This window comes from Drosophila melanogaster, chromosome 3L, assembly GCF_000001215.4.
Source record: "Drosophila melanogaster chromosome 3L".
NCBI lineage: Eukaryota > Metazoa > Arthropoda > Insecta > Diptera > Drosophilidae > Drosophila > Drosophila melanogaster.
In genome coordinates, this window is record NT_037436.4 from 1,746,305 (window position 1) to 1,771,770 (window position 25,466).

Here is a 25,466-nt window from a genome sequence, read left to right on the forward strand (position 1 = left end):
AGCACTCACTCATAAAAATGGATTCTCACCTGGCCAGGTTGCGAGCAACAACAACAAGTGGTCGTAATCATTATTGTCTTTGGTAGTGCTATCCAGGTAGTCGCTCAGCAGGAAAAAGGTAAGGTAAGGTAAGGTAGGGTAACGAAAACAAACGCTCACCTTTGGCAACAACAACAACGAAATTGATTTTCCCTGTTCCGACTGTGAAGAATTTTCTGAATCAGTGCAGCCAGCAACAACAACGACAACAACTAGAACCGGAATCCGTTTGAAGTTGAAGCGCGCGCAACACACACGCACACACAGGTAGCAACTCCGGAGTCCGGACTGGAGTTCGTTCGAATGTGTGGGTGTCGGTTGCAAGCCACTTCGAACAGTTCACTGAAAGAAATCGGTACGCACTCGTCAGAAAACTACATTTATTATAGCTTGCACTGAATATTAGACTCGTAGATGAAGCCTTTGATAGGTATAAAAAATATTATGATCAGTTTTGGGTTTTCTCCCATTTGGTTTTGCTCACAAACCCTTACGTAAATTTCTGCCAGTGTAAGTTCGATCTCCAATGTTCGAAAAGATGTGAGTGCGATCGAAGAACCGCCTCTCAGTTGCGTTTGAGCTGCGAGCGTGGTTTGTCGCTTGTCGTGATCTCCGCTCTCTGCCCATTCGAGAATCCGCTGCAGGTTCGATTCCGCGACGACGTCTTTGTGTTCGGAGTGTGTGACCGCGGTGCCTTGTTTATGTTAATCCGATATTTATATGTATATACTGGCAAAATAGTGCAGAAGTGGCAATAAATTCGGCCAATTAATCGGAGCTCGGTTTTAGAAGCGTGAGACCCGCGAGCTGAAGGCAGTGGAAAAATGAGTGTGCAGCATAAGTGATCGCTGGAAGTGGAAGCTAAAGGGTCAAACCGGTTTTCGGACAACATGGAGTTGCCACCAGCAGCAGCAGCAGCAACAACAACAAATGCGTCGGCATCCTTGCAACGTGTCGCCTCGGAATCCAGTCTTGGTCGGGAGCGGGATCGGGAGCAAGCAGCTGCTCCACCTGGCCAACTGATGGGTCATCACTATCATTACATCCAATATCCGGCGCATTTCCAGCCGCAACAACTTCAGGAGCAGCCACCCCAGCCCCAACTGCCCTGCCAGTGTCCCTGCTCCTGCGGCCGTGCACCTCCACCGCCCATGCAGCCCACTAATCCCGGCCAGAATGCTTCAATGGCCGTGGCTGTGCTGGTCCACCAACAGACGCCCAGTCAGCAGGAGCCGGCAAGGAGTTCGCCGCTCAAAGCACAGTCCGCTCAGTCCCTGCTCAATCACTCTTATCAGGCGCTGCACGAGGACCAGCATCAGCAGCAGGAGCAACTCCAGCTGGACTCCTCAGCCGGAGCCGGCAGTTGCGACTGCGATCTGGAGTGCACCTGCCCCGCCACTGGAGGAAACTCCTCCCTGGCCCAGCACAAGAGGAGCCTGCTGGCGGACGCCATGCTGGGAGCAGACGAGATTACGGTCAGCGAGTCCGACAACAACAGCACTATGATTAAAAAGAAGAAGCCCCGATCCGGCGGAGGAGCAGGACAACTACCGCCGAAGACACAGCCCACGAGCGACAGCTGCAATGACATCTACCATGATACGGAGCTGGACGGAGCAGCAGGAGCTGGGACAGTTGGATCTCCTGGCTCCGGGATCAAGTCACAGATTCTGGACGATAATCATCGCCCTCCTCTGCCGCCACGCCCACCGCCCAGACCCAGGAGTAATGCCAATGGCTCCATAGGTGAGTTATTACATTGAGGTCCCGCAGGGGCAATTTCTTTTTTTTTAAGATCTTGCAGAGTAATGTCTTGCACAATAATTGCACTTACATTCTACTGAAGTCTTGGCAAATATCAACGACATGATGATTATTTCAGGAGAATTCTTCACCATTCTTTATGTCAAAAGATTTTTATATATGTACATGTATATGTCTACTATGCAGTAACTGAATATAAGGATATGAAAGAGTATGCCAAATTCGCTCCTGGTATTTCCACTGATTTGCCATCAGTGCTGTTGGTTTGCTTCCTTCTCATCGCAACGCAATGAATCACCCTTCCGCATGGTCACAGATTTCGTGTCACTGATTTGCCACCCGTTGCGAGCGCAGCTTCCGCCTGGTGGCGGCTTCCTCATCCGCTAGTTCTGCGCCTGCGCCGGAGGACGCTGCGCTCTCAGTGCTCTCCAGTTCTGCTGGAGCTGGTGCAAAATATTTGCTCGGGGGGTTGGAGCTGTGCTAGTGTCAGTCAGGATTTCAGTTGACACCGTTCCTGTAATTGCAACGCACACTGTGGCGCCACCTCCCAGCTTCTGCTCTCCAGTATCCAGTATCCACTAACCAGCACCAGCACCAGCACCCGTCCACGTCCAAGTGCCCCACTCCAGTCGTCTAAGTCCGCGCAGCTGCCTGCGGAGTCACCTCATCCCACAGTCGCATCTCAGCCAGCTTCCACGGCTGTGTAGATATTTTTCTGTTTCACTGCGGAGAAAAAAGAAGAAAGAGTGAAAAGCGAGGAAAACGTGTTCCGGAATTTCCCAGCTATTCGGCGGCTCCTGGCCAGAATGTGCTCTTAGATTGCTGTTCAGCCAATTGGTGGCCACCTTCAAGTGCCCGAGCGAACCAAAACTATCCGCATATCCAGTCACCATGCACGGCTATCCGGTGATGCAGTTCGTGCAGTACAGCATGCCCCCGCCCTGCTCCTGGGTGCCAGGTCCTCCGCCCTCCTCGGGGAACGTGGATGCCCATCATCGCGGCTCTGGTTGGGATTGTACTGCCCCCTGTGGCCACTGCAATTTGATTGATTTTCTACTCCTTACTTGCAGCCCATCGCCATGGCGCGGGGATCAAGAAGTACGTGGTCTGGTGCCTCATCTGCGGTGGATTCAGCTGCTTGCTGGGCGTGCTCTTCTTGGGCGTCTACTTCCTGCTCCATTCGTACACCATCACGGTGGGCAACTTCGAAACGGTGCCCACCTTTGTGCCCGCCACCCTGCTCATCCTCACAGGAATCTGCATCATGAGCCTGGCCAGGCGTCGGAATCGCTATAGCTACCTGGTAGGGAGATATTTCCATACCTCTGTCAGAAGTTTCATTAATTCTATGAATCCCCTACAGATAAAGCTGTCCGGAGCCTGTGGCCTGGTGTCCGCCTTAACCTGTGCTCTGGTCACAGTGACCACCACTGTGCTCCACATGAGTCGCCTGCAGGCCTTGAGGGAATGCGAGTATGCTCAAAAGACGCGCACGTGCACCTGCTACTCGGACCTCATCGAATCCCAGGTGGACCGAGTGGATAAGGGTGAGTTGTCCCACAGTTCCTTTCGGTCCTTACGACTAATCGCTAACCGTCATTCTCTTTCAGAAGGAGTGCGCCTTGTGTTCGACTCCCTCTCGGACTGCGGCGTTGTCCATGGATCCCTCTATTCCTGCCTGAGAGCTATCTTCGGCCTGTCCGTGGCCGGAGTGCTCATCGCCGTCTTCAGCTGCATGTTGGTGTACCAGCTACTCAGTCACGAACGCAAGAAGATGTACTGGGAGCAGCTGGAGCTGCGATGCAGATCCCTGTACGCCAGCCAGGCTCCTCCTCCGGCCTTGGGTCCAGGCAGGATGTTAAACTGCAGGTGCTGCGAGCAGTGCCACGCCCACAGGCAGTTGACACTGCCTTTGCAGGCCACCGCTTATCCGTGGGACGAGGCCACGGTGGCCGCTGCAGCAGCAGCCGCAGGAGGAGGAGGCGGAGAGCAGCGGTTCTGGGCCGCCCAGCCGCCGGGTAACTTCTACTCGCCGAATCCAGGCGGCGATGATCCGGTGGGCACTTGCAGGAGTGGAGAACGGGCAGGAGGAGCAGGACGCAGTAGCAGCGGATGGAGCTGGCCTCGGATGCCCTGGCAACGTACCACTCCTGACGCCGGTCGTCGATTTCGCCAAGCTGCTGCCAGTCCGGATTCACAGTACGGATTTAGTTCGTCCACGGCGGTCCAGGGAGATGGTAACCAGATGCTGATCGAGGAACCCGTGGTGGCGGCCTACAGTGGAATGCCCCCGCCAAATGCCCTGCCCTACGGAGTTTGGGGACCGCCGCCACCCTACAGCGATCCCAACAGTCCGGCCAGACGTGGCTACTACCAGTATCTGCAGCCCACTGCGTGTCTGGTTGGGAATCAGGGCACTGTCGCCGTCACTCTGACCCAGGAGCAAATGCATCCGACCCTGCAACATACGCATCCCCAACAGCAGCAGCAATTGCAGCAGATGCAGCTGCAGCGGCTCCAGGTCCAGTCCGCCACCTTGGAGCGGATGGATGGGCTCAGCAGTGCCGGTAACGTGAGTACCCTAGTGGCTGCCACTCGCTCCTCCGCCTACAAATCAAAGGCCGAGTACGAGAACACGCCGTCTGACAGTGATGGTGGCAATCCCCGGGAGAGGGAACGCTGCTCCAACACGCTGCCCACGCGAAAGCTGAAGAAGCGCTTGGAGGCGGGCACCGGGGCCAAGAGCATCGGTCCGCAGAGTAATCCTGGCCAGCAGCGACCCAATGTCCAGCAGTTGTTCGCCAAGCAGGACCAACAGCAGCCCACCGGCCAGGCTAATCCCCAGCAGGCTCAGCCCCAGACGGCCGGGGTGGAGAACAGTGGCTACCAGGACTCGAACGGAGCCATAGCCAAGGACCAGGCGGTGGGAACGGATCCGGCCGAGTCCGAGGTGTACTTCGCCGACGTGAGTAGTTGCTGCAACATGTCTGTGAAGAATGACAGCTACTATGACAACGCCCAGCGCCACCAGGGGCACCACCATCATCACCAGCATCAGCACAGTAATTGCAGCCACAGCAGCGGGCAGAGCAACGCCAACGAGGACTACCTGGCCCAGCGCTTCGGTCGCGGCAGGGAGCACTCCGTTCGGAGTCGTCTGCCCATTCCGCAAACGAGGCGAGAGGACGACTACGAGAGCTCCAACCTGAACATGCCCACGCTGAAGGAGCAGCAGCAGCAGGCGCAACAGCTGCAGAAGGAGATCTCCCGCCAGAGCATGTGCTCCGTGGAGTCGGAGGCCAAGACCGAGTTCACCGACCTCTCGCCCTCCACGCCCTGCGGTGGCAATCTGCCGTTGCCGCCGCCAGCGAATTTCGCCAGTGATCCGCCGACGGGTCAACAGTCGCCCAGCTTCGTGGCCTCGTTCCCCTACTCCTCGGAGTCGCAGTGCCTGGAGGCGCATCGTCGCTCCACAAAGAACATCCACGAGCTGATGATCTCCGGGGTGGGGGGATCCTCGACCGGCGGCGGCGACTCCCACTACGAGGTTATCAACGACCGGGGCAATCCCTACCAGCTGCAGCGATCGCAGCAGGCCAAGCACAAGGCCAAGTCCAAGACGCGGTCGCGGGAGCAGTTGGACATCTACGGCAGCGGAGCTGAGCGATCCGACTGGTCCTCGGATGGGGGTCGCTTGTGAGACCCCGATGACCAGGAGGTATTCGTCTAGCAGCGGTTTCACCCCCCTCGTATTCTCTAAGGATATTCTCTGTGGATCTGCTCGGGGAGCAGCGGTGGGACTCTCCACATCCGACTTCTTCTATATCATACGAACAAGCATCATTCGTACATCCAGGACAGCGCTGGACACCTCCCATCACTGCCTGTAGAACCACCTTTGGTTTAGAATCGTCGCACTTGTAATGTTTGCCATCCAAGAACGGAACTCTATTCTATTATATGTATGTCCTATCTCCCCAACTATCGAAAGTCCTCGGGGCTGCAAACCTTGCTTTAACTACTTTACGCGTATCCTTTGCATAGTTTACCTAGTACATATATTACTTATCACATATGGTAGCATTGAATTGAATGTTGACAACTTGTAGCAATGATAATCTATGGATATTATATACAAATTATGTTATATTTACCTGCGTATTTACATAGTTGCGTATACACACACCCATATACACATACAAATATATGACTAGTTAGTTAAATGTTAGAGCGCCAGTTAAATTTATTAAAGAGTACACCAAGTATAACCAAAATATTTTAACAAAAACTTCGGGTTCCTTTCTTTTTGGCTAAACCAAAGGGTAACTAAAAATTAGGATGGAAGCTACACATACATATGTATATATGTACCTTTAATGATATATTCTTACTCAAAGCGTTATGATCCCCAAGAATCGAAGGAAAACCAGGTTTTATCTTAAAAATACAATTTGGATTTTAATGACTACGTGAACAAGGTGATGTGTTTCTAAGACTATGGCTACCGGAGCACTCCCTCAATTTCTCACTGGGCCAACCGGTGCAGGAGCATGAAGACAGCGGTGACTCCGAGGCCCAGACTGACCATAGAAGCGCCGGCATTCTTGCGATCCGCTATGCTGCCGTGCGGAATCTCGTTCTCGGAGTCATCCGGCTGCGGCTCCGGCACAGCCAGCTCGTCCACGGCCAGCATGGTGGCCTCGTTGATGGTCCGCAGAAGGGGATAGTTCTGGCTCGATCTCTTGGGCGCGGCAGTCACCTTCTGGAAGTCCTCGTACGTGTCCTCGTCCAGCTTGCAGTTACCCAGGAAGTCGTCCGTGTCCACGGACCACACCATCACACCCGCAAGCCGCTTGGACATGGCGAACAACACCTTGTTGGCGATGGAGCGGGAGCTGTCGTAGGTCACCACGTTGATCTCCTGGGTGAAGACGTTTCGCTCGGACTTGGCCAGCACCTGGCTGGTTTGCGGATCCCACTCCCTTGTCCATCCGGAGGTCTGGTTGCTCAGTGTCTGGCAGATCTCGTTGTAGCCCAGGAAGCCGTCCTCCCGCGTGTAGGGTCCCTTGAAGCCTACGCCTTCGCTGACGTCGTTCAGGAATCCACTGGCCAACGTCTTGAAGGTGCGTCCGTAGAAGGGCAGGCCCATCACCAGCTTCTCCGGCGGGGCGCCCAGTTTCAGCAGGTAGTCAATGGAGAATTTCTGTAAAAGTAAAGGAAAAGAGTTAATGATATTCCTCTCTCTCTGCTTCCTGATTATCAATTTTACGTAATCTAGGGTATAGGGTATCGGGCATTTATTCCAGGAATTGGTACCCAGGTGCACTTACCACACTCAGCGGATCATCCGCGGGCGCCGTGAGCGGAGCATTGTAACCAACTCGGCGGTCCCAGCTGCCGTGGTAGTCGTAGCACATGATGTGCAGGTAGTCCAAGTAACGCGAGATCTGCCGCACGTCATAGGCCTCGTCGATCACCTTCTTGGAGGCTCCGATGGCGGAGGTCAGCAGCAGGCCGTGCTCGTCGAACTCCTCGCGCAGCTCCTTGGTCAGCAGAACGAAGTTCTCGCGATCCGCGGGCTTGCCCTTCCGCTGCGTGGGATACTCCCAGTCGAGATCCAGCCCGTCGAAGTTGTACTTGCGTATGAAACTGGACACCTGCTTGACGAACCTGCCGCGCAGCAGATTGTTGGCCACCAGGGTGGAGTAGTTGGCCGATCCCTCGTTCCAGCCGCCGATGGCCAGGCTGACCTTCAGATGCGGATGGCTGCGCTTCAGACCCGTCATTTTCTCGTAGCCACCCTTGCCGTACTCCTCCTTTAGGTCCTGCCAGGGATCTGCAATCAGCAATGTTTTAAATTTGCATATGGCCATAAATCGAACCGGAAACTCACCCAACGACTTGATGGCTGCCTGGGTGATGTCCAGGCCGGCAAAGGCGTACACCACATGGGTGCACAAATTGGGGTCGAAGTTCTCGATGGCATAGGCACCCTGCTCCGGCCGGTAAACAGCCCATGTGGAAACGTAGCAAACCACCACCTTGTCGTGCAGGGGTCCTGCGAATAGAAAACGTAGGACAATCAGCGGTGAGCCACCCCTTTGTGGTTAAGCCGAGCGTAAGACTCACCTGTCCTGGCGGCCACCGAAGCCCACAAGCTGCTCGCAGTGGAGGCCAGGAGGAGGAGCAGCCACAGCTGCGGTGCTTCCCCACTAAGTCTGCTCCTCAGCGTCATCTGTTGCGGATTGGTTTTCTGGTGAAGACGAACCGGAATCGAGAATGGAGAATGGAGAATGAAGAATCGAGTTAAGTGCTTTGCGTGCAACTTTGTTGTGACAATTTATAATTTCAATTCAGCTCAATTGGCGTCTTAATTGAACGGGAAAAGTGAAAGGCACAAGAAGCGACCCATGTAGTCAGAAAAGTGCCAGGCATTCCAAAGTCAATGTCTGGGTCTAAAAGGTAGCTGCAGTTTATTATTTATAGGTATTTGTTCACCTTTTGTGCATCAAACTAATCGTTAGTTGTTTGGGTTTATAATAATAATCGATTTGTATTCTAGAGGCTAAACAAACTACACTGCACCATTTGTTTTGCTAAACGAAACGTTAAAGTTTTTCAACATTTGTGGAAGAACTATGCATAGTGAGTCACACAGATCGTTTACTTCAGAAATCGAAATCAAGACGAATGTAATCAAAGAATCTGCTTTGTTCCCTCCAGTTCAAGTCATATTCGAGTGGGTAGTCCAACCTGATTCTCAACTTTCGCCAGTGCGACCTTAAGAAGCTGACCAGCGAATCTTGTTGCATCGTCCAGAACCGTGAATCATGCTGCCCGCAGCTCCAGAGCGTAACTTATTATCTTTTCGGAGGCGAAACAAGTTAGCCTTGATATCTCGGGTCTGATAACAATCGGCATGAATAGGCACTTAAGATTTGGTAATGTGGCGAGACCTGGAAAATAGGAAGTGCGCACCGAGGAATGGGCGGAAAACCAAGCTCAGAGCGGTTTCACTTTCCGCCTTTTTCCCCCAAACTTATGCATATTTATTTTTTTTATTGGATTTTGCTGCTCAGCTTGCCCCTGGCAAACCGGAATTCGCCGTTCATCACGAGATTAGAGGCGAGTCGAAAAAACGCGGGTACGAAATCGAAATCGAAAAGTAGAGGAAAAAATCCAGGCCGCGAACCCGAGAACAAACATCACTTGGGGCGGAGATGGGCTCTCAGATGGATTGCTGGCCATTTTCGCACTTGGCGGCTGCGCATGCGCAGCAGAGGAAGTGGGAAGCCACTTAACCAGCACACAGGCACACTCACAGACGAGCTAAGAAACCATCGGGTGACATAAAAACAAGTACATTCACTGTGCTCCCTGGTAAGTAGCTGCACATAGGGCACATATGTGGAACCGTCAACGTGCCCAGCGTATCGAGTTCATATCGCTGGCTCTCCGCACCATGTTTCATTTCATTACCCGATCTGGAGTTGTTTTTCCGCTTTAGCGACCACGAAACTCTTAGCACCGCCCTCGAAGCCAGCTCGCTTATAACTGAACTCGTCTCTCCGTCTTCGGTCTCATGCGTATATAATCGGCTCCGTCGCAGCTCTGTGGAGCCACTCAAGCCGAACCCGATCCACCGGCCCAACCACATGCCACTCTCAGCGAAGTCATCCAAGAGGCGAAATGCCAAGGTGTTGGAGCGGGGAAGTAGTCGTGCTCAGCATAAAGCCAACAGAGAAGAACAACGAACTAAAAAGGTTCGAAGAGATGGCTTGCTAAGTGTGAATACCATTGAAGAGACCTGCCATGCTTGTTGAAAATAAATATATTTATAACTATAATTTAAGAGTATACATTAAATATAGTATAATCAAATATGGGGGTGCAATTTCTTGCTTATTTGGATACTCTATATACGAGTTTCTCTAAGAAAAAGAGTTTCCAACTTCCCTACTAGAATCTAGAAAATGCACATCTACTATGCCTTGAGTTTGTTTTCTTCTTTCGTTTATATTGAAAGCAAGGCATTTCTACAGTTCACCAAGCCTCGTGTGGGAGGGAAGTCACTGATCGTATTTAAAGGCTGAAGCCACACATCTTAGGCGTAAGCAGGATTATACTCCATCCACAGACTTTCAAACTGGCCGATAAGTCGCGCCAAAGCTATCGGTCAATCGGGCTTTTGCGCGTGAGGCAAGTGCCATCTCTGCTAGTTGGACGTAAACAACGTAAAATCGGGAAATTAGGGAAAGTCCAGCGGGGCGGGAAAGAAGGCAGATTCTGATCTGAGATTGTAGACGTGCTCCACCGGCGATGGACGTGGAGGATTCCGTGGCGAGCGGAGCGGCATCCGCCTGCAAGCGCCAAAAGCGAAACACAGATTCCCAGAACGATGGCGAGCCTGAAGACGCGGCGCAGATTGGGTAAGTGTTGTGTCTTGGGTTGAGCATGCTCTGCGGCTTGGATAATCCATTGATTTTTCGCCCGTGGGGAACCAGTGAGGAGAACACTGTCGCCGAAAGCCAGCCTTTAATTAACTTCGACACAATTGTCACTCACAACAATAACGGAGAGAGCGATATGGAGGGCAAGGAAAACCAGCTCCAGGATGAGAGCGAGCAGTCCGAGGAGCATCTTGCTAATAAAGTTGGACCTGAGGAGCTGCCGGAAATAGAACAGGCAGGCTCCTCCAATTTAGCGCATCAATTATCCCCGGAAGCAGCCTCCACCGTGCTGGCTTCTGATGAGCCAGATGCTTCCACCGGTGTCATCGAGCCTAGCGACAGCGAAGACTATCCACCTACTTCACCGACGCCAATTGAAGCTTCCGAAGCGGTCAGTTCACCCCGCTTCAATCCACGCAACATACCACCCACGCGCTCCTATCGCCGTATCAGCATAGAGCTAGTGGGCTCCTACTCGGACACAAGCGATTCAGAAGAACATGAGCTGGAGGAGGGGACCGAGCACGCAGAAGAGTACAGCGATGATGCGCCTGAACCGCATATAGCCGAGTCCGCTGACGACAGTTCCTCCAACGACGACATGGGACCCTATTCTCTTTCCAGTGAAGATGAAACAACCACAGAGGTAAGTTGTTAAGCCTTAAGTGATGGTAAGAAGGGTAGATCATGAGGTTACAAAATTAAGCTTTTAGGGATAAGTTGAGCTTCTTATAAATCCTTGCTAACAGGTTGAGAACTTGCAGGACGAGGTGGAGTTTAACGAGGACATCAACCCCGCTGACCGCGAGAAAGTAGACTACGCCGTTAATCAGGTGATGTGCAAGTGCAAGCCCAAATACACTTGGAACTACGATCAGGAGCTGTTGCAAAGGGAGCACAACATAATCAACCGGATTGACTGGCGTGGCGGCCACACTTCGGCCTCTAGCTTCGGCCAGGGCTACTACGGTTCCCGCCAAGTTGTGGAACAAATGACGCTGCTCAGTTCGCTAAACGTCCACCACGGCTGCGTCAACTCCCTGAACTTCAATCGGGCAGGCGACTTGATTTGCTCCGGCTCCGATGATCTCACCATCGTCGTCTGGGATTGGGCGAAAGAAAAGCAGCTGCACCGCTTTCGTTCCGGCCACAACATGAACATATTCCAGACAAAGTTTATTGACAGCGCCGGCTGCTTGGACATCGTGTCCTCCAGCCGTGATGGCCAGGTGCGCCGGTCCGTCATTCCGCCCTCCGGAGGCGTCATAAAGCCCATCCGTCTGTACACACACAGCGAGTCCGTTCACAAGATCATCGTGGTGCCCCACAGCCGCCACGAGCTGATGAGCGCCGGCGAGGATGCAGCTGTTAAGCACTTTGATTTGCGAGCCAGCAACGCTGCCACCACGATGATGCGTTGCGTGTACAACGACGAAAATGAGCGTGGCCGGGTGCGCCTATTCAGCATCGCTCATCATCCTTACGCGCCCGAGTTCTGCGTCAGTGGATCCGACGACATTTTGCGCGTCTACGACAAGCGCAACCTAGCGAAGGCAATCCACCAGATGGCCCCTAGGAATTTGCTCGAAGTAAGCATGTGCCGCGACCCAGGCCAGGCAGTCTAATCTCTGTTTTCTTCTCGTGTCCAGGCCCAGATCACGCAAATTACTTGCGCTGTGTATAACCACAGCGGCAGCGAAATCCTAGCCTCATACAGCGATGCGGGTATTTACCTGTTCGACAGTCGGAACTACAACAGAGGCGACTATTTGCACTGCTATAAGGGTCACATGTAAGTAAGCCCTGTTTCCCCCAATGTTCTGACACTGACAAATATCATCTCCTCTTTCCCACAGCAACAGCCGCACCATAAAGGGTGTGAACTTCTTTGGACCCAGATCGGAGTATATAGTAAGCGGCAGCGACTGCGGAAATATATTCTTCTGGGATAAAAACACGGAGGCGATTATCAACTACATGAAGGGCGACCACGTCGGCGTAGTCAACTGTCTGGAACCGCATCCCTGGATGCCGGTGCTGGCCACCTCTGGACTAGAGCACGACGTCAAGATCTGGACACCACAGGGACCTGAAAGGGTAGGGTCAACACAAAAATGGGTACAAGCTTAATGTATGTAATGAAATCCACTCTCCGCAGAAACTCCCCGAGGATTTACTGAAGCAGACGCTGCAGCGCAATTTCAGGTGCAACATTGTGGAGAGTATTGACCTCGACATCAACAATTTCCAGTACTTTATACGCGGCTTCCTGCAGGGCTCCGGAGCATCGCATCTGCGTCAGAGACATACGTCTTCGCTAGGTCATCAAATGCGGGACAACAGCTCCAGCCGCAGCAACGGCTCGAATGCTTCCAACCCGACTTCCCACCGGCGCAACAGCAACAGCTCCGACGACACAAACGACGAGGGAGCAGACGCCGACGCTGCGCTGGACACGCTGCACTGCCGCACGCAGTAAGCACTCCCCGAGGTGCCGTAGACGGGCTTCGAAAGCAGTCCTCGGCGATTATATAATTTTCGATATTTTAACTATGTTAGAAAGCGTTTCTGAAGCTGTGAATTTGTAACCGTAACACATAAGTGCGCATATTTTATTTTTAAACAAGGTTTAATAAATGCTCATTGAGAATAATTTCGCGTCAAATACTTTTATAATACTTTTTTGGGCTCCCAATAGAGCTCAGTCGCTGGTCTGGCAGATGAGAGCCACGCTCCGCTTGACCCAGTGGGATGCCTTAACATGCGTGTTCAACAGCAGAGGGACCACGTAGTTTGTGGAGTGACCTGTCGTGGACAGCGTTCCCTTGCGCTCCGCGGTCTTGTAGAGCGGGCAGCGGTAGCGGGAGCCCTCGACGACATCGACGAGCCCGACAGGTCGGAAAAAGATCACGGGCATGGCATAGATGAGCACCTTGGGGAACTGCTCTACTAGCGTGTTCTCTCGCCACTCCCAGCGGGCGCCCTCCAGGTACAGTCCGTTGCAGTACACCCCGTCGTCCGGAGGCGAAGTCTTTGTCTCCACCTTGAGCACATCGTAGTCAAAGGTCAGCGTGTCGATGGGGATCTTGTACTTTCGGGCAAAGTTCTGCATGGCGCCCGTGAGGAAGGCCTGCGTGAAGAAGAATCCAGACAGCCAGAAGGTTGGTGGCTTGCCGTGGTGATGCCAGTCGTGGAGCCAGTTGAGGCGCTTGTACAGATCCTGGACGTAGGAGCCAAGTGGCTTCAGGCAGGGGTACGACTTGGACATCCACTTGGTCGGGATGCGGTTGAATTTCATAGCCGTCATTACGTTCTCCAGGTCTGGAGTCATCACGATGATGCCCTTGATTCCCATAGCCAAATCTCGACAGGTGGTACGGATCTCCTTCTGCAACTTGAGAAAGCGTTCCATCTCCTGCACCACCACTGTGTTCATGGACTCATTGTAGTCTACTGGGTACTTCTCTGCCGCTGCCTCGATGTCCATATCAGCCGGCATTTCGCGCTCGATTTGCTTGATTGTATCCAGGATTACCTGCTCCACACTAACTCCTGCGCCGGCGGATCCCGCTGCCTCGCTGCCCAGTAAAAGGATCATCGAGTCGAGCAGCGTCTTGGTCGTCTGCAGATCCCTTGTTATGCCGGAGTTGGCATGCAGGCCGTAGACCTCGGGTGGCGCCAGCGAAGGAAGGTTCTCGTCCAGATACCGCAGGATCTCGCGGTGCTCCGTCTTTCGGGGCAGGATGTAGCGATCGTCGCTGGCAAACCTATAGCGATTGTCGGTGACCGCCTGGGCATTGCAAAAGTCCGCCAAGATCGTCACGATTAGCCGGCGATCCCAGTTGTCCGTGACCCTTCCGCCGTAGTTGCACTCGCTGGTCAAATACGAGATGGCGTCGTAGGGCACGTGGTCATACTGGTTGAGCAGCATCTAAAGGGAGCACGATGACATACATACATATGTAAATACACTAGACACTGATATCCATATCAAACTTACGCTCAGCTGCAGCACCGAGATCTGCAGATCGGACTCGTTGAATCCGTAGGCTATGTTCCAACCCAGTGGACCGTACTTGCGCCGCTCCTGGACAACAGCATGGAAGAAGCAAATGCCGTAGAGCAGCCGTGTGAATGCGCGATCCTGTTTGGCACAGCCCGTGTAGAACTCGTAGTCGTTAATGGGCTCCGAGTTGTAGGAGCGCATCAGATTCTCCTTGAGTCCGGTTGGCGGTTCGTTGGTCATTTTGACGCCGTTCTGCAGGATGGTCACCGGGAACTGTGGCGTTGGATAGGCGGTTAGCCAGATGCGGAAGTTGGCTGCAATGAAGGGATTCGGTACTTAGGACTTTATAGCTTAGATATGCATTGGATGACACTCACGCGTGGTGTTGAATGTGTCCATGTTCTCCCAGAGATATTCCAGGTAGGGCATCCAGGAAGCGGCTAAGTGGCAGTTCTGCAGGCACACCCAGTAGCCCATCTCCTGAGCATTCTTGATCAGAGCCGTGGCAATCGGACCCTGGCCCTGGCCCAGCGAAATGCTCTGGAAGGTCTCCTCCTGGCCCATCTTCTCAGCGAAAGCCAGCAGGGAGCCCAGTGGGTCGGCTCCGGGTGAGAGGATGAACACCAGCGGCGTCAGAGCGGTGGAGTCAGCATACGACTTGGATATGTCAAACTCCGGCGGAGTCACATACTGATCGCCGATGCTCTCGGCGATGAAGAGCCGCACCGCCAGGAAAACAGAGTCGGGACGCAGGGCCTTCAACACAATGATCTTCTCGAAGGCGGTGGTCTTATCCTGCCAAGGTGGCGGCAATGGTTGCTTCTCCGGGGAGGAGTGGTCGTAGATCGCCTGCCAGGCATGCAGATGGCTCTTGAAGTGATCCACGATGCCACGGAGCTCCTTGAGCTCCTCCAGACGGAGCACATTGAGCCACACGGTCTCCGTTATCCAGGTAGGATCGGGGTTCGGAGGTATGTTCGTGGACTCCTTCGCATTGGTGACCAGGTGGGCAAAGTGCCGCATTTCCACCTGACCCGTGCCCAGCAGGATGCGGGCAGTGAGGATAAAGGAGTAGAGCAGCTTGTCCTTCTCGAAAATGGATCGGCATACGTTGTTGTAGAGATTCCGAGTGAAGCCATCCACCAGGAACTTGATGCGCCGCGGCAGATCCTTGGACTTGTTGGCCGTCTCAATGGAGTACATGTAGAGATTAATGTACCAGTTGAGTGAGAACTGGTACATGGGATCAATGTTGGGAAGATCCGTGATCGAGTAATAGAGAATGGATGAGTGGACTGCCACGGGCTTGTAGTTCAGCCGGAAGGCCTCTATCTTAGCCACCGTCTCCTTGGCTGCTTCCTGCTTTTCGACAATGTCCTTGGACAGGCCCTTGGAGTCGGCAAGGATCTGGATTGCTGCCTCGTTCTCCAGGATATCACCACCAGCACTCAGCGTTTTCAAAATCATGTTCTCCGCATCCCGAAGAGCCCCTTTATTGGCCGCCGCCTCAGTGGTGAGCGTGATGCGCAGCTCCTGCAGGTCCGGCCGCTCCTTAGCCACCACAATGCTGAGGAGCTGATCCATCAGCGCATTCTGGGTGAGAGCAAAGTTGATGACGGTCACCTTGTTAAAGGTCTCCGGCAGGAAGTGCGGATTGCGCAGATTGCAGGTCATGTACAGGCGGAAGTTCGGATTAACCGGCACCACAGACTCACCCAAGCTGATGTGCTTGATCCCGCCCTGAACGAAGGTCTGGCGCATCAGGATGGGATCGAGCGGCACCTCCAGCTCCTCCTGCACGTTCTCTATTATCACGGGTGTTCCGTACTCCAGCGCCTCTGCGATCACCTTCATGTAGTTGCTCTGGTTGAACTTGACGCAGTTCAGCCGGTTCTTGCGCTCCATGTTCTTCAGCCAGTTGTTAGCCTGTGCCTGCGGATCGATAAACAAGCTGTATCGACTGGAGTTGGCCGAGATGATGGCGTTTTCGCTGGAGAACTCGTCGTTGGGCAGTCCGTCCAGCTGCCAGTTCTGTATGGTCACCTCCAATCCGAGCACATCCGTGATGGAGTAATGGGAGGAGCAGGGAATCTTTAGGTCCGTGACCTTCTTGAACCAATCCTTAACACACTCGGATCGGTACTGCAGATTCACGGCGGAGAGGTAGGCAATAATCCCGCAGGAGATGAGCACATCGCCAGGCAGATGGTCGTACAACTCCTGCAGATCCTCCGCAGCCTTGTTCCATCGTGACTTTTCCCCACCCAATCCACCGATGAGAGCCTCCGCCCGGAGCAACTTGTTGCGACAGCTCTCTGCGTGCTCCTCTGTCTTTTGCATCTCTGCGTTGGCCTTGTCCAGTTCGATGTTCAGCAGGGCCACCTTTTCCTCCAGAGCCAAGGCCAACGCCCGCTTTTGGGCCAGGAACTCCATAGTGTCCGCGTACTCCTTCTCGGCCCCGGCCAGCTTGGCCTTTTTGGGAGCCACCACCTTGGCCACCTCGTCGTACATCATCATGGCAATGATCCACTGGCACAGACCCTTGGCGGCACTTGAGGCCTTGGCCACCACCTTTGGATCGAAGTCCTTGTTGGGGATGAACTCCTTGTGGATACGCTTAACGATTTCTGTCGGAATATTGTCCTTGTCGAACTCCTTGAGGCCCGGAAGGAAGTTCATTTCGCCCAGAAGGCGCTTACTCGGTCCCCAGTAGTCTTGGACCATTTTCCCAGAGGCTGGATCCGGAATGCGCTCGGGTGGAATTCCCTTGATCACACAGACCGCGGCCATCACTAGCTTGATCACGGGCGGCGGATTCTTCATCGACTTGACCAGTGTGATGTCCGCCGGCTTAAGAGTGTTCAATGCAGCCAGGGCATCTTCCAGGACGGGAATGGCTTTGGCCAGATCTCGTTCGCAGTCCTGCTTCAGAACCTGAGCAGCCTCGGCCTGCACGGAAGCCACTTCTTCGTCTCGCTTCACCTGCTCGGCGGCAGCGCTGGCGGCTAGCGTCTCCTTGTTGATCTCCAGCATCATCTTCCGGGATGATTCGGCCAGGGCCACCAGCTTGGGTTGCAGCGCATTAAGATCCCTTTGCATGATGGAGATGGCGGCGGCTGCCTGGGCCAGTGTATCCAAACCTCCAATGTAGCGCATCTTGGCCAACATGGTTTCACTCTGCTTGCGCTCGATGAGTGTCTGGAAGGAGCGTATCAGCTCAATGAAAGAGGCGTTAGTCTGGTAGATGTGGCGACCCGTCATCTGACAGAAGGCCCGCGTAGACCGTGCAGCCGTCGTATGGAAGTACTGGCAGGTGTCCATGATGGCCAGCTTGATGTCCTCACTGGGCACGTTGACATCAACCAGCGACATCTTGGCAATCATCTGCAGGGCCTCTTCGGGCCAGCTGTCGTACCAGTCGATGGTGCAGCAGTTAACCAGCGAGGGATAAAGGCGCACCCGTGTTCTGAGAGCATCTCCGATGGGCGAGAAACTGAGGATCATGTGCAGTTTCTGCTTGCAGCGGTCCACGAAGAAGGAGAAGACCTGCAGGGCGGAGACGTCGATGTTGCGATTGCCTCCCTGGGCAGCCAGGCGCACCATTTCCAGGACCTCCTGCTTCTCGTCGATAGGGAAGATGTTGGGCACCTCGCCCTGGTTCAGCAGGCAGTCAATGTCCTGGAGGAATAGCTCCATCTTGATCTGGTTCTCGGTAATCAGGAACGTGGTGTGCTTGTTCATTCCGCCCGCCTCCTTTAAGATCGCCTTGATGTCGTCGTGCCAGTCGTTGGCCCCGTAGTTTTTGGTGATTTCCGGCTGGAAGAACGAAGTCTGCACCATATTGGTCGCCAGCTTGGTCAGCGACTGGCGCCCGGATCCGCCCAATCCTATGATGAGGGCACTGGCTCCCTGGATGGAAATGATGCGGCATATGCGGTTCAGATGCTGCAGAGCAAAGGTGAACAGGGTAATGTCCATTTTGTTGCGTCGCGTCGAGTTGTAATCATCCAAGCTGGTGAGAGCCAGGTTCAGAAACACCTCCACGCTGGGCACTTCCTCGTAGCGCCGCTCATCCGGCACGCTGTCCTCGTCGAAGTAGACGCCGAACAAGATGTTGCTGGCCGCTTCCATGGTGAACACCGCTTCATCCGGGCCCTGAATGGTCATGGATTCTTGGCGGTCTATATCAAATCAAAGACTGATCCAATCGGACTTACCTGAACGCAATACCTCTCGAAGACCGTCTCCACCTTGTCCTTGAAATTTGCCTTGAGGCACTCGTTGAGCTTGTCGAACATCCACTTGCGATCCACGTCGTCCACCAGACGGTCGTAGAAAACGCGCATCGCCTCGTGGTACCAGACGCGCACGAAAATCTTCTTGTCCGACACCGACTCCTTCCGCACCAGGGTGCACCCGGTCACCACGCGTGAAATGTCTCGCAGATTGAATATGTAGTGGGACTTGGATGGCGTGGCCCTGATCTCCGACTGCACGCTCTTGTAGATGCTCTGCGTGGCGCTCACAATCTGGTTGGTCACGACGAACACATCCTGCCCGTGGCCAGCGCGTCGGAAGCCATTCAGCGCCACGTTAAGGAATATACGGAACATACTGTCGTCACTAAAAGTGTTAATGGAATACACGTTGAAGTGGTTGAGGAAGCGGGCATAGACGTCCTGGCGACTGCCGCCGGGCAGGCCACATGCGGCCATGATCAGGACATTGTGGATGTAAACCTTGGAGCTGTCTTTCAGGTCATACACATGGCCATAGTCGAAGAACTGGCGCAACAGCTCCAGTGGCGGCTGGGCACCATAAACCTCCTTAACCGGCATGTTCATGTCGTCCACGAAGAGCACACTTTGCATTCCCTTTGGCGGACCGTAGATGCCCCGCTTCCACTTCTGCAGCTTGGATATAAGCAGATCCTGGCACTGGTTAGCCGAGATCATTACCGTGAAGGTGATGAATCCCGTCTCGAACACCTCCTTGTCCAGCTTGTTCATCAGGTAGTTCTGCACGTAGACCGTCTTACCTGTGCCCGTTGGTCCTACGAGCAGCATTCTCTTCTTGTGCTCCACGTGCATCTTCAGCAGGTGAATGTAGCGAGCTGTGTCTACTGTGGGCACTATCACACCTGTCTTGGTCTCCTCGACGTCCATACGCTTGGCCAGATCTGGCCAGTACCGCCAGGCTCCACGCTGCTTGTACAGGAACACGTAGTCCACCAGCAGACCCTCTGTGGGGGGAGTGATCTCCATCTTGCCCAGCGGTTCCGGGGGCGGAGGATCAGTGTCCCATAGCTAGGCAGTAATATTCTATGTATCGAGGTAACTAAGTTGATTTGCAGTACCCATACCTTTTTTAAGAACACGTCGAACTTCTCCCGGGAAGCGGTGTCCAGCACTCCACCCACTCCCCAAATCAGAGCGAACAGTATGGCCGCCTGGAAGTATGTCTGGAGGTACTTCTGGTAGTCCTCTGGATTCTCCTCGATCGCCTCCGCGATTTGCATGTCGAACAGGTCGAAGGTGGTCAGCATACAATTGAACTCTCCTGGCTTGATAAACTGGCTGCAGAACCGCCGTACAAAGGTCTGGCACTGCAATTGATTAACCTTGGTCAGGTGGTGAGCTTCGTAGGCTGAGAAGAATTTCTTACGGGCGGTAGAAGCCACTGCATCAGGGCCATTACGTAGGGCACGCCCTCCTCATCCGCCCATCGAGGATCGGCCTTCTTGAGCCAGCTTTTGGCAAAGGCGCGCCAGCCGAGCGTCGAGGGCTCCATGTAGATCATGCCACAGCGGGAAACGGTGGCTGGTGAGGCCTGAGCCAGGTCCATTACCTCGAACACCATCGACATCTCGTTGCTCATGGTGATCACCTCGCCGCTGGTCAGGCACAGTTTTTTGTTGTCGTCCAGCACCGTGTTCATATTCTCAATCCAAACGGCATCTACCGGTCCGTCAAAGATGACCTGCAATGGTATCGTATTTCTTCCAATTGCAGATGGAACGGTTATTTCAAGGACTCACCCACTTCCTGTCCGGCGTGGGCGTCATGGCAAAGTCGCGGAAGATCTTGGCCACCAGGCCGTCGGTCCACTCGTACGAGATCGGATCGAAGGAGCCGTACAGCTGGTTCATGGTAATGGACTTCGGGTTCATTATGCCCATTTGAACGTGCTGAAAGTAGTTGCTCTTCTGTGGCGCCTTGATCTTCAGCGCGGACAGGACCTTGGCGAGGACCTGTAGGGTCTTCGACTTGCCCGCCAGCGGTTCGCCCACCAGCATGAATCCGTGCCGCACGATAATCATTTCGTACGTCTGAATGACCTTGAGAAGGAAGCTGGGTGCAGGCTCCAGCACCTCCTCCAAGCAGACGCGCTTGAACTCGGACTCCACCAGGGAGTAATCGATGTGTGGCAACTTGATGCCCGGGAATATGTCCGAGATGATGCCCTCGAACAGGGGAACATCGAAGGAGAGGAACTTGGGCAGGTTCACGTCGATCAAGCTGCGCAGCAACAGAATGTCCTCCACCTCGTCCGGATACTGTTTCTTAATGTTGCCACAGGCGGAGAGCACCGTCTTCACGGCTCGCATGCCGTAATCGTAATGATTTTGGCTGGACAACTGCTCCGAACACAGACGGTAGGTGGTCACAATTTTGACGGCCAGCTTTCGGGCATCCACGAAGCCGTACGAGTAGAGGGAGATCTCCCCAATCATGGCGTAATCCGGCACCATCATGGCCACGGAACGGAAGAGCACTTTCAAATTATCCGGCAACTCGGATCGGCCGGCATAGCCGGGATTCATGGTGATGCAGACGTAGCAGGCGGGGTTGAGGGTCAGCTCCGTACCTTCGAACATGAACTTGGTGGCGTTGCTGCGAACAGCTTGAATGATGAGCAGAATCTGTTGCGCCACCACGGAGAGCACCTCCAGCTCAATTCGGTTGAACTCATCGAAGCAGGCCCAGGCACCGCACGAAGCCAATCCCTTGAAGAACTTGCCCATCGCCTTATAGTCCAGACCGTCAGAGCAATTGAACACCTTGCACTGCACGGCCAGAGCCTTGGCCAGATCCTTGGTGGTCTCCGTTTTTCCCGTTCCAGCAGGTCCCTCCGGAGCTCCGTTCAGATGAAGTTGATAGGCTCCAACCAGAGTGCGGTAGCATCGATCCGTCAGTGGGGTAATCACCAGGCGATCCGAGTTGCCCAGATACTCGTTGGCAAATGGCACAGTGGCGTTGATGATTCTCACCCAGGTCTTGTCGTCCTCCCAGTAGTATCGCATCTGGGCCAGCCACTGGAAGTCGAACTCACTGCTGACCTTGTTCTTGATAAGATCCTCGGAAACGTCCTTGGCGTGGACATCGATCACGATCAGGGACTTAATGGTGATCCGGTTAAGGTTGCTTATCTTTGGCGAGCGGACCAGGGTCACAATGTCGTTCAGCTCCTTGGACAGCTCTTGAAAGAAGTTCATCATAATGGTCATATTCCCGCCAAACGTGCGACGCAGGCATCCGTGGACACGGGATGCCCAGTACACCTGTGAGATGGCCAGCACCGTCATCTGGGGCCACTCCAGAACCCACTCGTGCCGCTTCACCTTCGGATAGTGCGCAAAGGATAGCTCGTTCTGGTAGCGCACTGCCTTGAGCATCTCGTCCTCCACCCCGATGAGCCACTTCTCCACACTTCCTCCGGCCGCCGCTGTGGACACCTGCTCAATGAACTCAATCGTTTCCTTGTCACTGCTGATCATGGCCAGCACGTTCTTGGCCGCATCGAACTCCAGGCTGTTGATGCCCTCGAAGCACTTGCTCAAATGGGGAAGAACGCGCAGCGGATCCTTGGTCTCTGAGAGAATCTCCAGCATTTCGTCGTTGGCCAGAAAGAAGAAGCGGGGGAAGTACAGACGCTTCTTCTCCAGGTAGTTACTCACGCCGGTGGCGATGTCCTCCAGCAACTCATTGGCCTTCTGCAGGGACTCCAGCAGACCCGAAACAGGCGCTGTTTCCATCACCAGCGGCTGCCGGAGGACCAAGCCCATGTTCCTGGTATATGTCTGCTCCACGATGACGAAGAGACGACCCTCCTCCGGCATCTGGGCCACGATGTCCTTCGATGAGAAGATGGGCAATAGGTACAGATAGTTGGCCTGCACCTTGCCCCATTGGTCCAGTGTTTCATTGACGCGCATGATTTTCTCATACCACGCCCGCACCTCCTCCTCGCAGGGCTTCATGAATGCCGATCCGCGCATGACAAGCGTCTTGAGAATGTGGTCATCCAGCAGGGCCTGAATGTCATCCAGGCTGCTGAGGATCTGCACGCCCGTCTCCTTGTAGGGACCATAGGGAAACACCCTGGTCTCCCATTCCTTGATCATGGCCTGCAGTGCGTTCCACAGCTGCAACTCTTTGTTGGCCCCAATGCTGATGATTTCAAACTGATCGAGAATCGGGTCCAGGCCAGAGTTAAGAATCTTGCGTAGAGTGGTCCCTGCATCGGGTGTAACATCGAATCCCGCAATTTCTGACATCTCCTTCCAGTGGCGTTTGCGCAGAGCAGGATTACACATGGTGTTCACTATAAACACGCCAGTGGTGAAGTCTTTGATTGACTGTATCATCGAGGTGCACAGTCGCAAGGGCACTGGGTGCTTAGCCGGATCTGGATCTTCAGTTTGACCCTGCAGGAAAGTCGAAAGTTGTGGTATCACAAAATGATCAGTGGTCAGCCAGTGGTCTCACCTTGAATTTGCACACGGGATTGTCGATCAGATCCTGCTTGATCTTGACCCTGTAGTACTTCTGGTTCTTCTGGAACTCCTTCAGGTAGTCATCTGTAGTTCGCTCCACGAACTGGGGCTCAAGGTACTCGAAGGGTCCGTCGTTCCACACGCTCAAGTAACGCTGCCATTCAATGCAGCATCTACAGATGGCAAAGGTTCCAAGTGTATACATGAAATCTTTGATTATTCCTTAAAGATATATCACTTACTTCATAAGCTCGGCAAAGGGGTAAACAAACGTTTTGATAATATCCAGCTTGGGATACTCGGTCAGGGCGACTTTGAAGAGCTTCTCCTCCTTGTTGATCCACGCCACGTAGTCGTCAAAGGTCTTCAGCTGATCTATAAAGTTCTGCAAAATGATGTAGCTGTCCCGGAACTTGTCCGGTCGACTCATGTCATCAATGACGGTCAGCTTGGGCAGCAGCTCATCTATATCGGAGTTTAGCTTCTTTATGACCTCCTGCAGGTGCTCCTCGAACGTGAACTTGAACTGCTCCTGCTGTGAGGCATTATAGTCGCAGATGTCATTGATGTCCTTAATCCAATTGATGGTCTTGATGGTCAGGTCAAAGTGGTATTTGGACATTTCAGTCAGCTCTACGATATTGGTTCCGACTTGCAGGCAGTATTGGATGCGGTCAGTCAGTTCGGCGATCTTGTCCTTCTTCACGTGGATCATGTACTCAGCACTCTCGAGCAGCTCCTCCGTTGATTTCGGGATCTCCAGGGCCCGGTACTTGATCTTCTCGAACTCGTCACATATGTCCACCTCTGCCTTAATGTGCTCCCGAATGATGATCGTGGTGATCTCGTGGATCAGATTCTCGGCCAGAGTGCGGAGTCCAAATATGGCCGGCTCGTTGTGTATAACGGCCATCACGAAGTACTCGGTTGCGGGCTCGCTTCGCAGCATTTGGATGAATCCGTAGTACATGTCGATCCGGGCAAAGTACTCCTCGAACTCATGCGGCTCGGACAGAAACTGGTTGAGGGCGTCTCGCTCCTGCCAGGAGTACAACGCATAGTACTTGTCCCGGAAGCCCTCGACATACTGAATTACCTCCTGGTAAGTGCGAAGGATTATGTTCTGAACCTTGTCTATCACGTCCTTTAGGAAGTTATCATTCATCTCGATCTTGAGGTAATCGTTCACTTTCGCGTACGCAGCCATCGATGTGAGTGTCTGCACCTGCGGCTGCAGTGGCTCCATGCGGTAGCCCACCATCGAGATCTCAGTAGCGATCTCTGCGAAGGTGCGCAAGATGGACCAGGCATTGGGCCGCGTGTCCAGATCACTGGAAAACTCGGACCACTCTAGTGACATGCGCATCATGGGCATTGTGCGCGGGTGACTGCACATCCGATACATTTCCTCGAAGGTGCGGATCTTCATGTTGGTCATCTCGCGGTTCATCAGAGCCTCCATGGCATTCCAGGAACGCTTCCACGTGCTCATCGGCATCACCCGCTTGCGCATAAGCTTGCGCAATACCTGCACAATCTTTGGGTACCAGGTCCACCTCAGAAAGGTGTTCACCTTGTCCAGTTGGTTCTGGATGTACTTGTGGTAAAACTTGTAGGACAGCGCCTCCCGACCTCCCAGTCCCAACTGTTGCTGCATGGCGCCGGTGGCCAAGACGTAGTTGAAGATGCAGGCCAATTTTGGCAGTTCGCCGACGGATATATTAAGGATTGCTCTAAGCGGGAGCTGCAGGATCAGTAGCTTCTGAGCTATGCGTCGCCGGTTCTCCAGGAAGTTGCTGTAGTTCTGGGTGCGACCTGGTCGCCGAAAGCCGATGTCAGGACGGGGCAGTTCGAACTGGGCCGGATCCTCGTCCGAGAACTCCGGATGGCGCAGGATGTTCTTCATGCTGTAGACCTTCATAAGTCGGTTGAACTCCTCGTGGACGTCGTGCATGTAGGCCTGCACCAGCTCCGGGTACTTGTTCTTCAGTCGCTCCGAGGCGAAGCTCAGAATCTTGGCCTCCGTGCGGCGCAGCATAGGAGGCACCACAATCTTCCTCACCTCCCGACGTAGGTTGTCTTCGTAGTGGGATTGGGGCAGAAGGCGCATGTCTGGCTCTGGCTGCCACTGCTGCCGGGCGACCCGCACCTTGACATCCGCCGCCTTTTGCTTAAGGAACTGATAGTGCCGGCGCTCGTGCACCTCGCTGATCCGGAACTTAAGCAGCGGGTTCTTCATGTACGGCTCATTATCGTACTTGGTGATGTCCGAGGCCGGTCGGTGCATCCGCTCCAGCTTCTTGGTGTACATGGTCGAGCCTTCTTTGGTTGGAATATCAAAGTACAGGGAATCAATCGGATTTAATTCTCCGATAGTTATTGTTGCTAAGGCGACTTGTGTTTGTTTGTTCGTTTCCGGGGAATGACTTCC

The 25,466-nt window shown here is 53.8% G+C and overlaps 4 protein-coding genes across 14 annotated transcripts; 2 read left to right on the plus strand and 2 right to left on the minus strand.

Moving 5' to 3' along the window:
• The first annotated feature begins 602 nt into the window (after positions 1-602).
• Positions 603-6,086, plus strand: CG13921 (uncharacterized protein). 6 transcript variants are annotated; one of them, NM_001274352.1, is made up of 5 exons: positions 603-1,785; positions 1,990-2,809; positions 2,874-3,106; positions 3,167-3,350; positions 3,417-6,086. In NM_001274352.1, the coding sequence occupies exons 2-5, from the start codon at positions 2,695-2,697 to the stop codon at positions 5,501-5,503; spliced, it is 2,619 nt and encodes an 872-aa protein (NP_001261281.1). In that variant the 5' UTR covers positions 603-1,785; positions 1,990-2,694; the 3' UTR covers positions 5,504-6,086. The 6 variants fall into 5 exon arrangements, with proteins under 6 accessions (NP_001261281.1, NP_995957.1, NP_001356973.1 ...); NM_001369971.1 differs by lacking the exon at positions 1,990-2,809; NM_206235.3 differs by lacking the exon at positions 1,990-2,809 and having other exon boundaries at positions 3,414-6,086.
• Cht2 (Chitinase 2) lies at positions 6,024-9,630 on the minus strand. 3 transcript variants are annotated; one of them, NM_001274353.1, is made up of 5 exons: positions 9,283-9,630; positions 7,933-8,056; positions 7,697-7,861; positions 7,134-7,639; positions 6,239-7,006 (listed from the first exon to the last, which is right to left on the minus strand). In NM_001274353.1, exons 2-5 carry the CDS (start codon positions 8,036-8,038, stop codon positions 6,329-6,331), a joined length of 1,455 nt encoding a protein of 484 aa, NP_001261282.1. In that variant the 5' UTR covers positions 8,039-8,056; positions 9,283-9,630; the 3' UTR covers positions 6,239-6,328. The 3 variants fall into 3 exon arrangements, with proteins under 3 accessions (NP_001246550.1, NP_001261282.1, NP_477298.2); NM_057950.4 differs by having other exon boundaries at positions 9,283-9,364; NM_001259621.2 differs by lacking the exon at positions 9,283-9,630 and having other exon boundaries at positions 6,024-7,006; positions 7,933-8,968.
• Positions 9,631-9,854: 224 nt separating this feature from the next.
• On the plus strand, positions 9,855-12,904 carry CG8001 (uncharacterized protein). Of its 4 annotated transcripts, none has more exons than NM_139400.2 (6): positions 9,855-10,232; positions 10,308-10,899; positions 11,003-11,842; positions 11,903-12,045; positions 12,110-12,350; positions 12,412-12,904. In NM_139400.2, the coding sequence occupies exons 1-6, from the start codon at positions 10,123-10,125 to the stop codon at positions 12,730-12,732; spliced, it is 2,247 nt and encodes a 748-aa protein (NP_647657.1). In that variant the 5' UTR covers positions 9,855-10,122; the 3' UTR covers positions 12,733-12,904. The 4 variants fall into 4 exon arrangements, with proteins under 4 accessions (NP_647657.1, NP_001163324.1, NP_001261283.1 ...); NM_001169853.1 differs by having other exon boundaries at positions 11,018-11,842; NM_001274354.1 differs by having other exon boundaries at positions 10,002-10,232.
• Dhc62B (Dynein heavy chain at 62B) lies at positions 12,868-25,454 on the minus strand. Its single transcript, NM_206236.3, has 9 exons — positions 23,278-25,454; positions 23,028-23,208; positions 20,297-22,966; positions 19,924-20,238; positions 19,622-19,864; positions 18,477-19,565; positions 14,637-18,414; positions 14,254-14,573; positions 12,868-14,184 (listed from the first exon to the last, which is right to left on the minus strand). The coding sequence occupies exons 1-9, from the start codon at positions 25,344-25,346 to the stop codon at positions 12,955-12,957; spliced, it is 11,895 nt and encodes a 3,964-aa protein (NP_995958.2). The 5' UTR covers positions 25,347-25,454; the 3' UTR covers positions 12,868-12,954.
• Between the last annotated feature and the right edge of the window lie 12 nt (positions 25,455-25,466).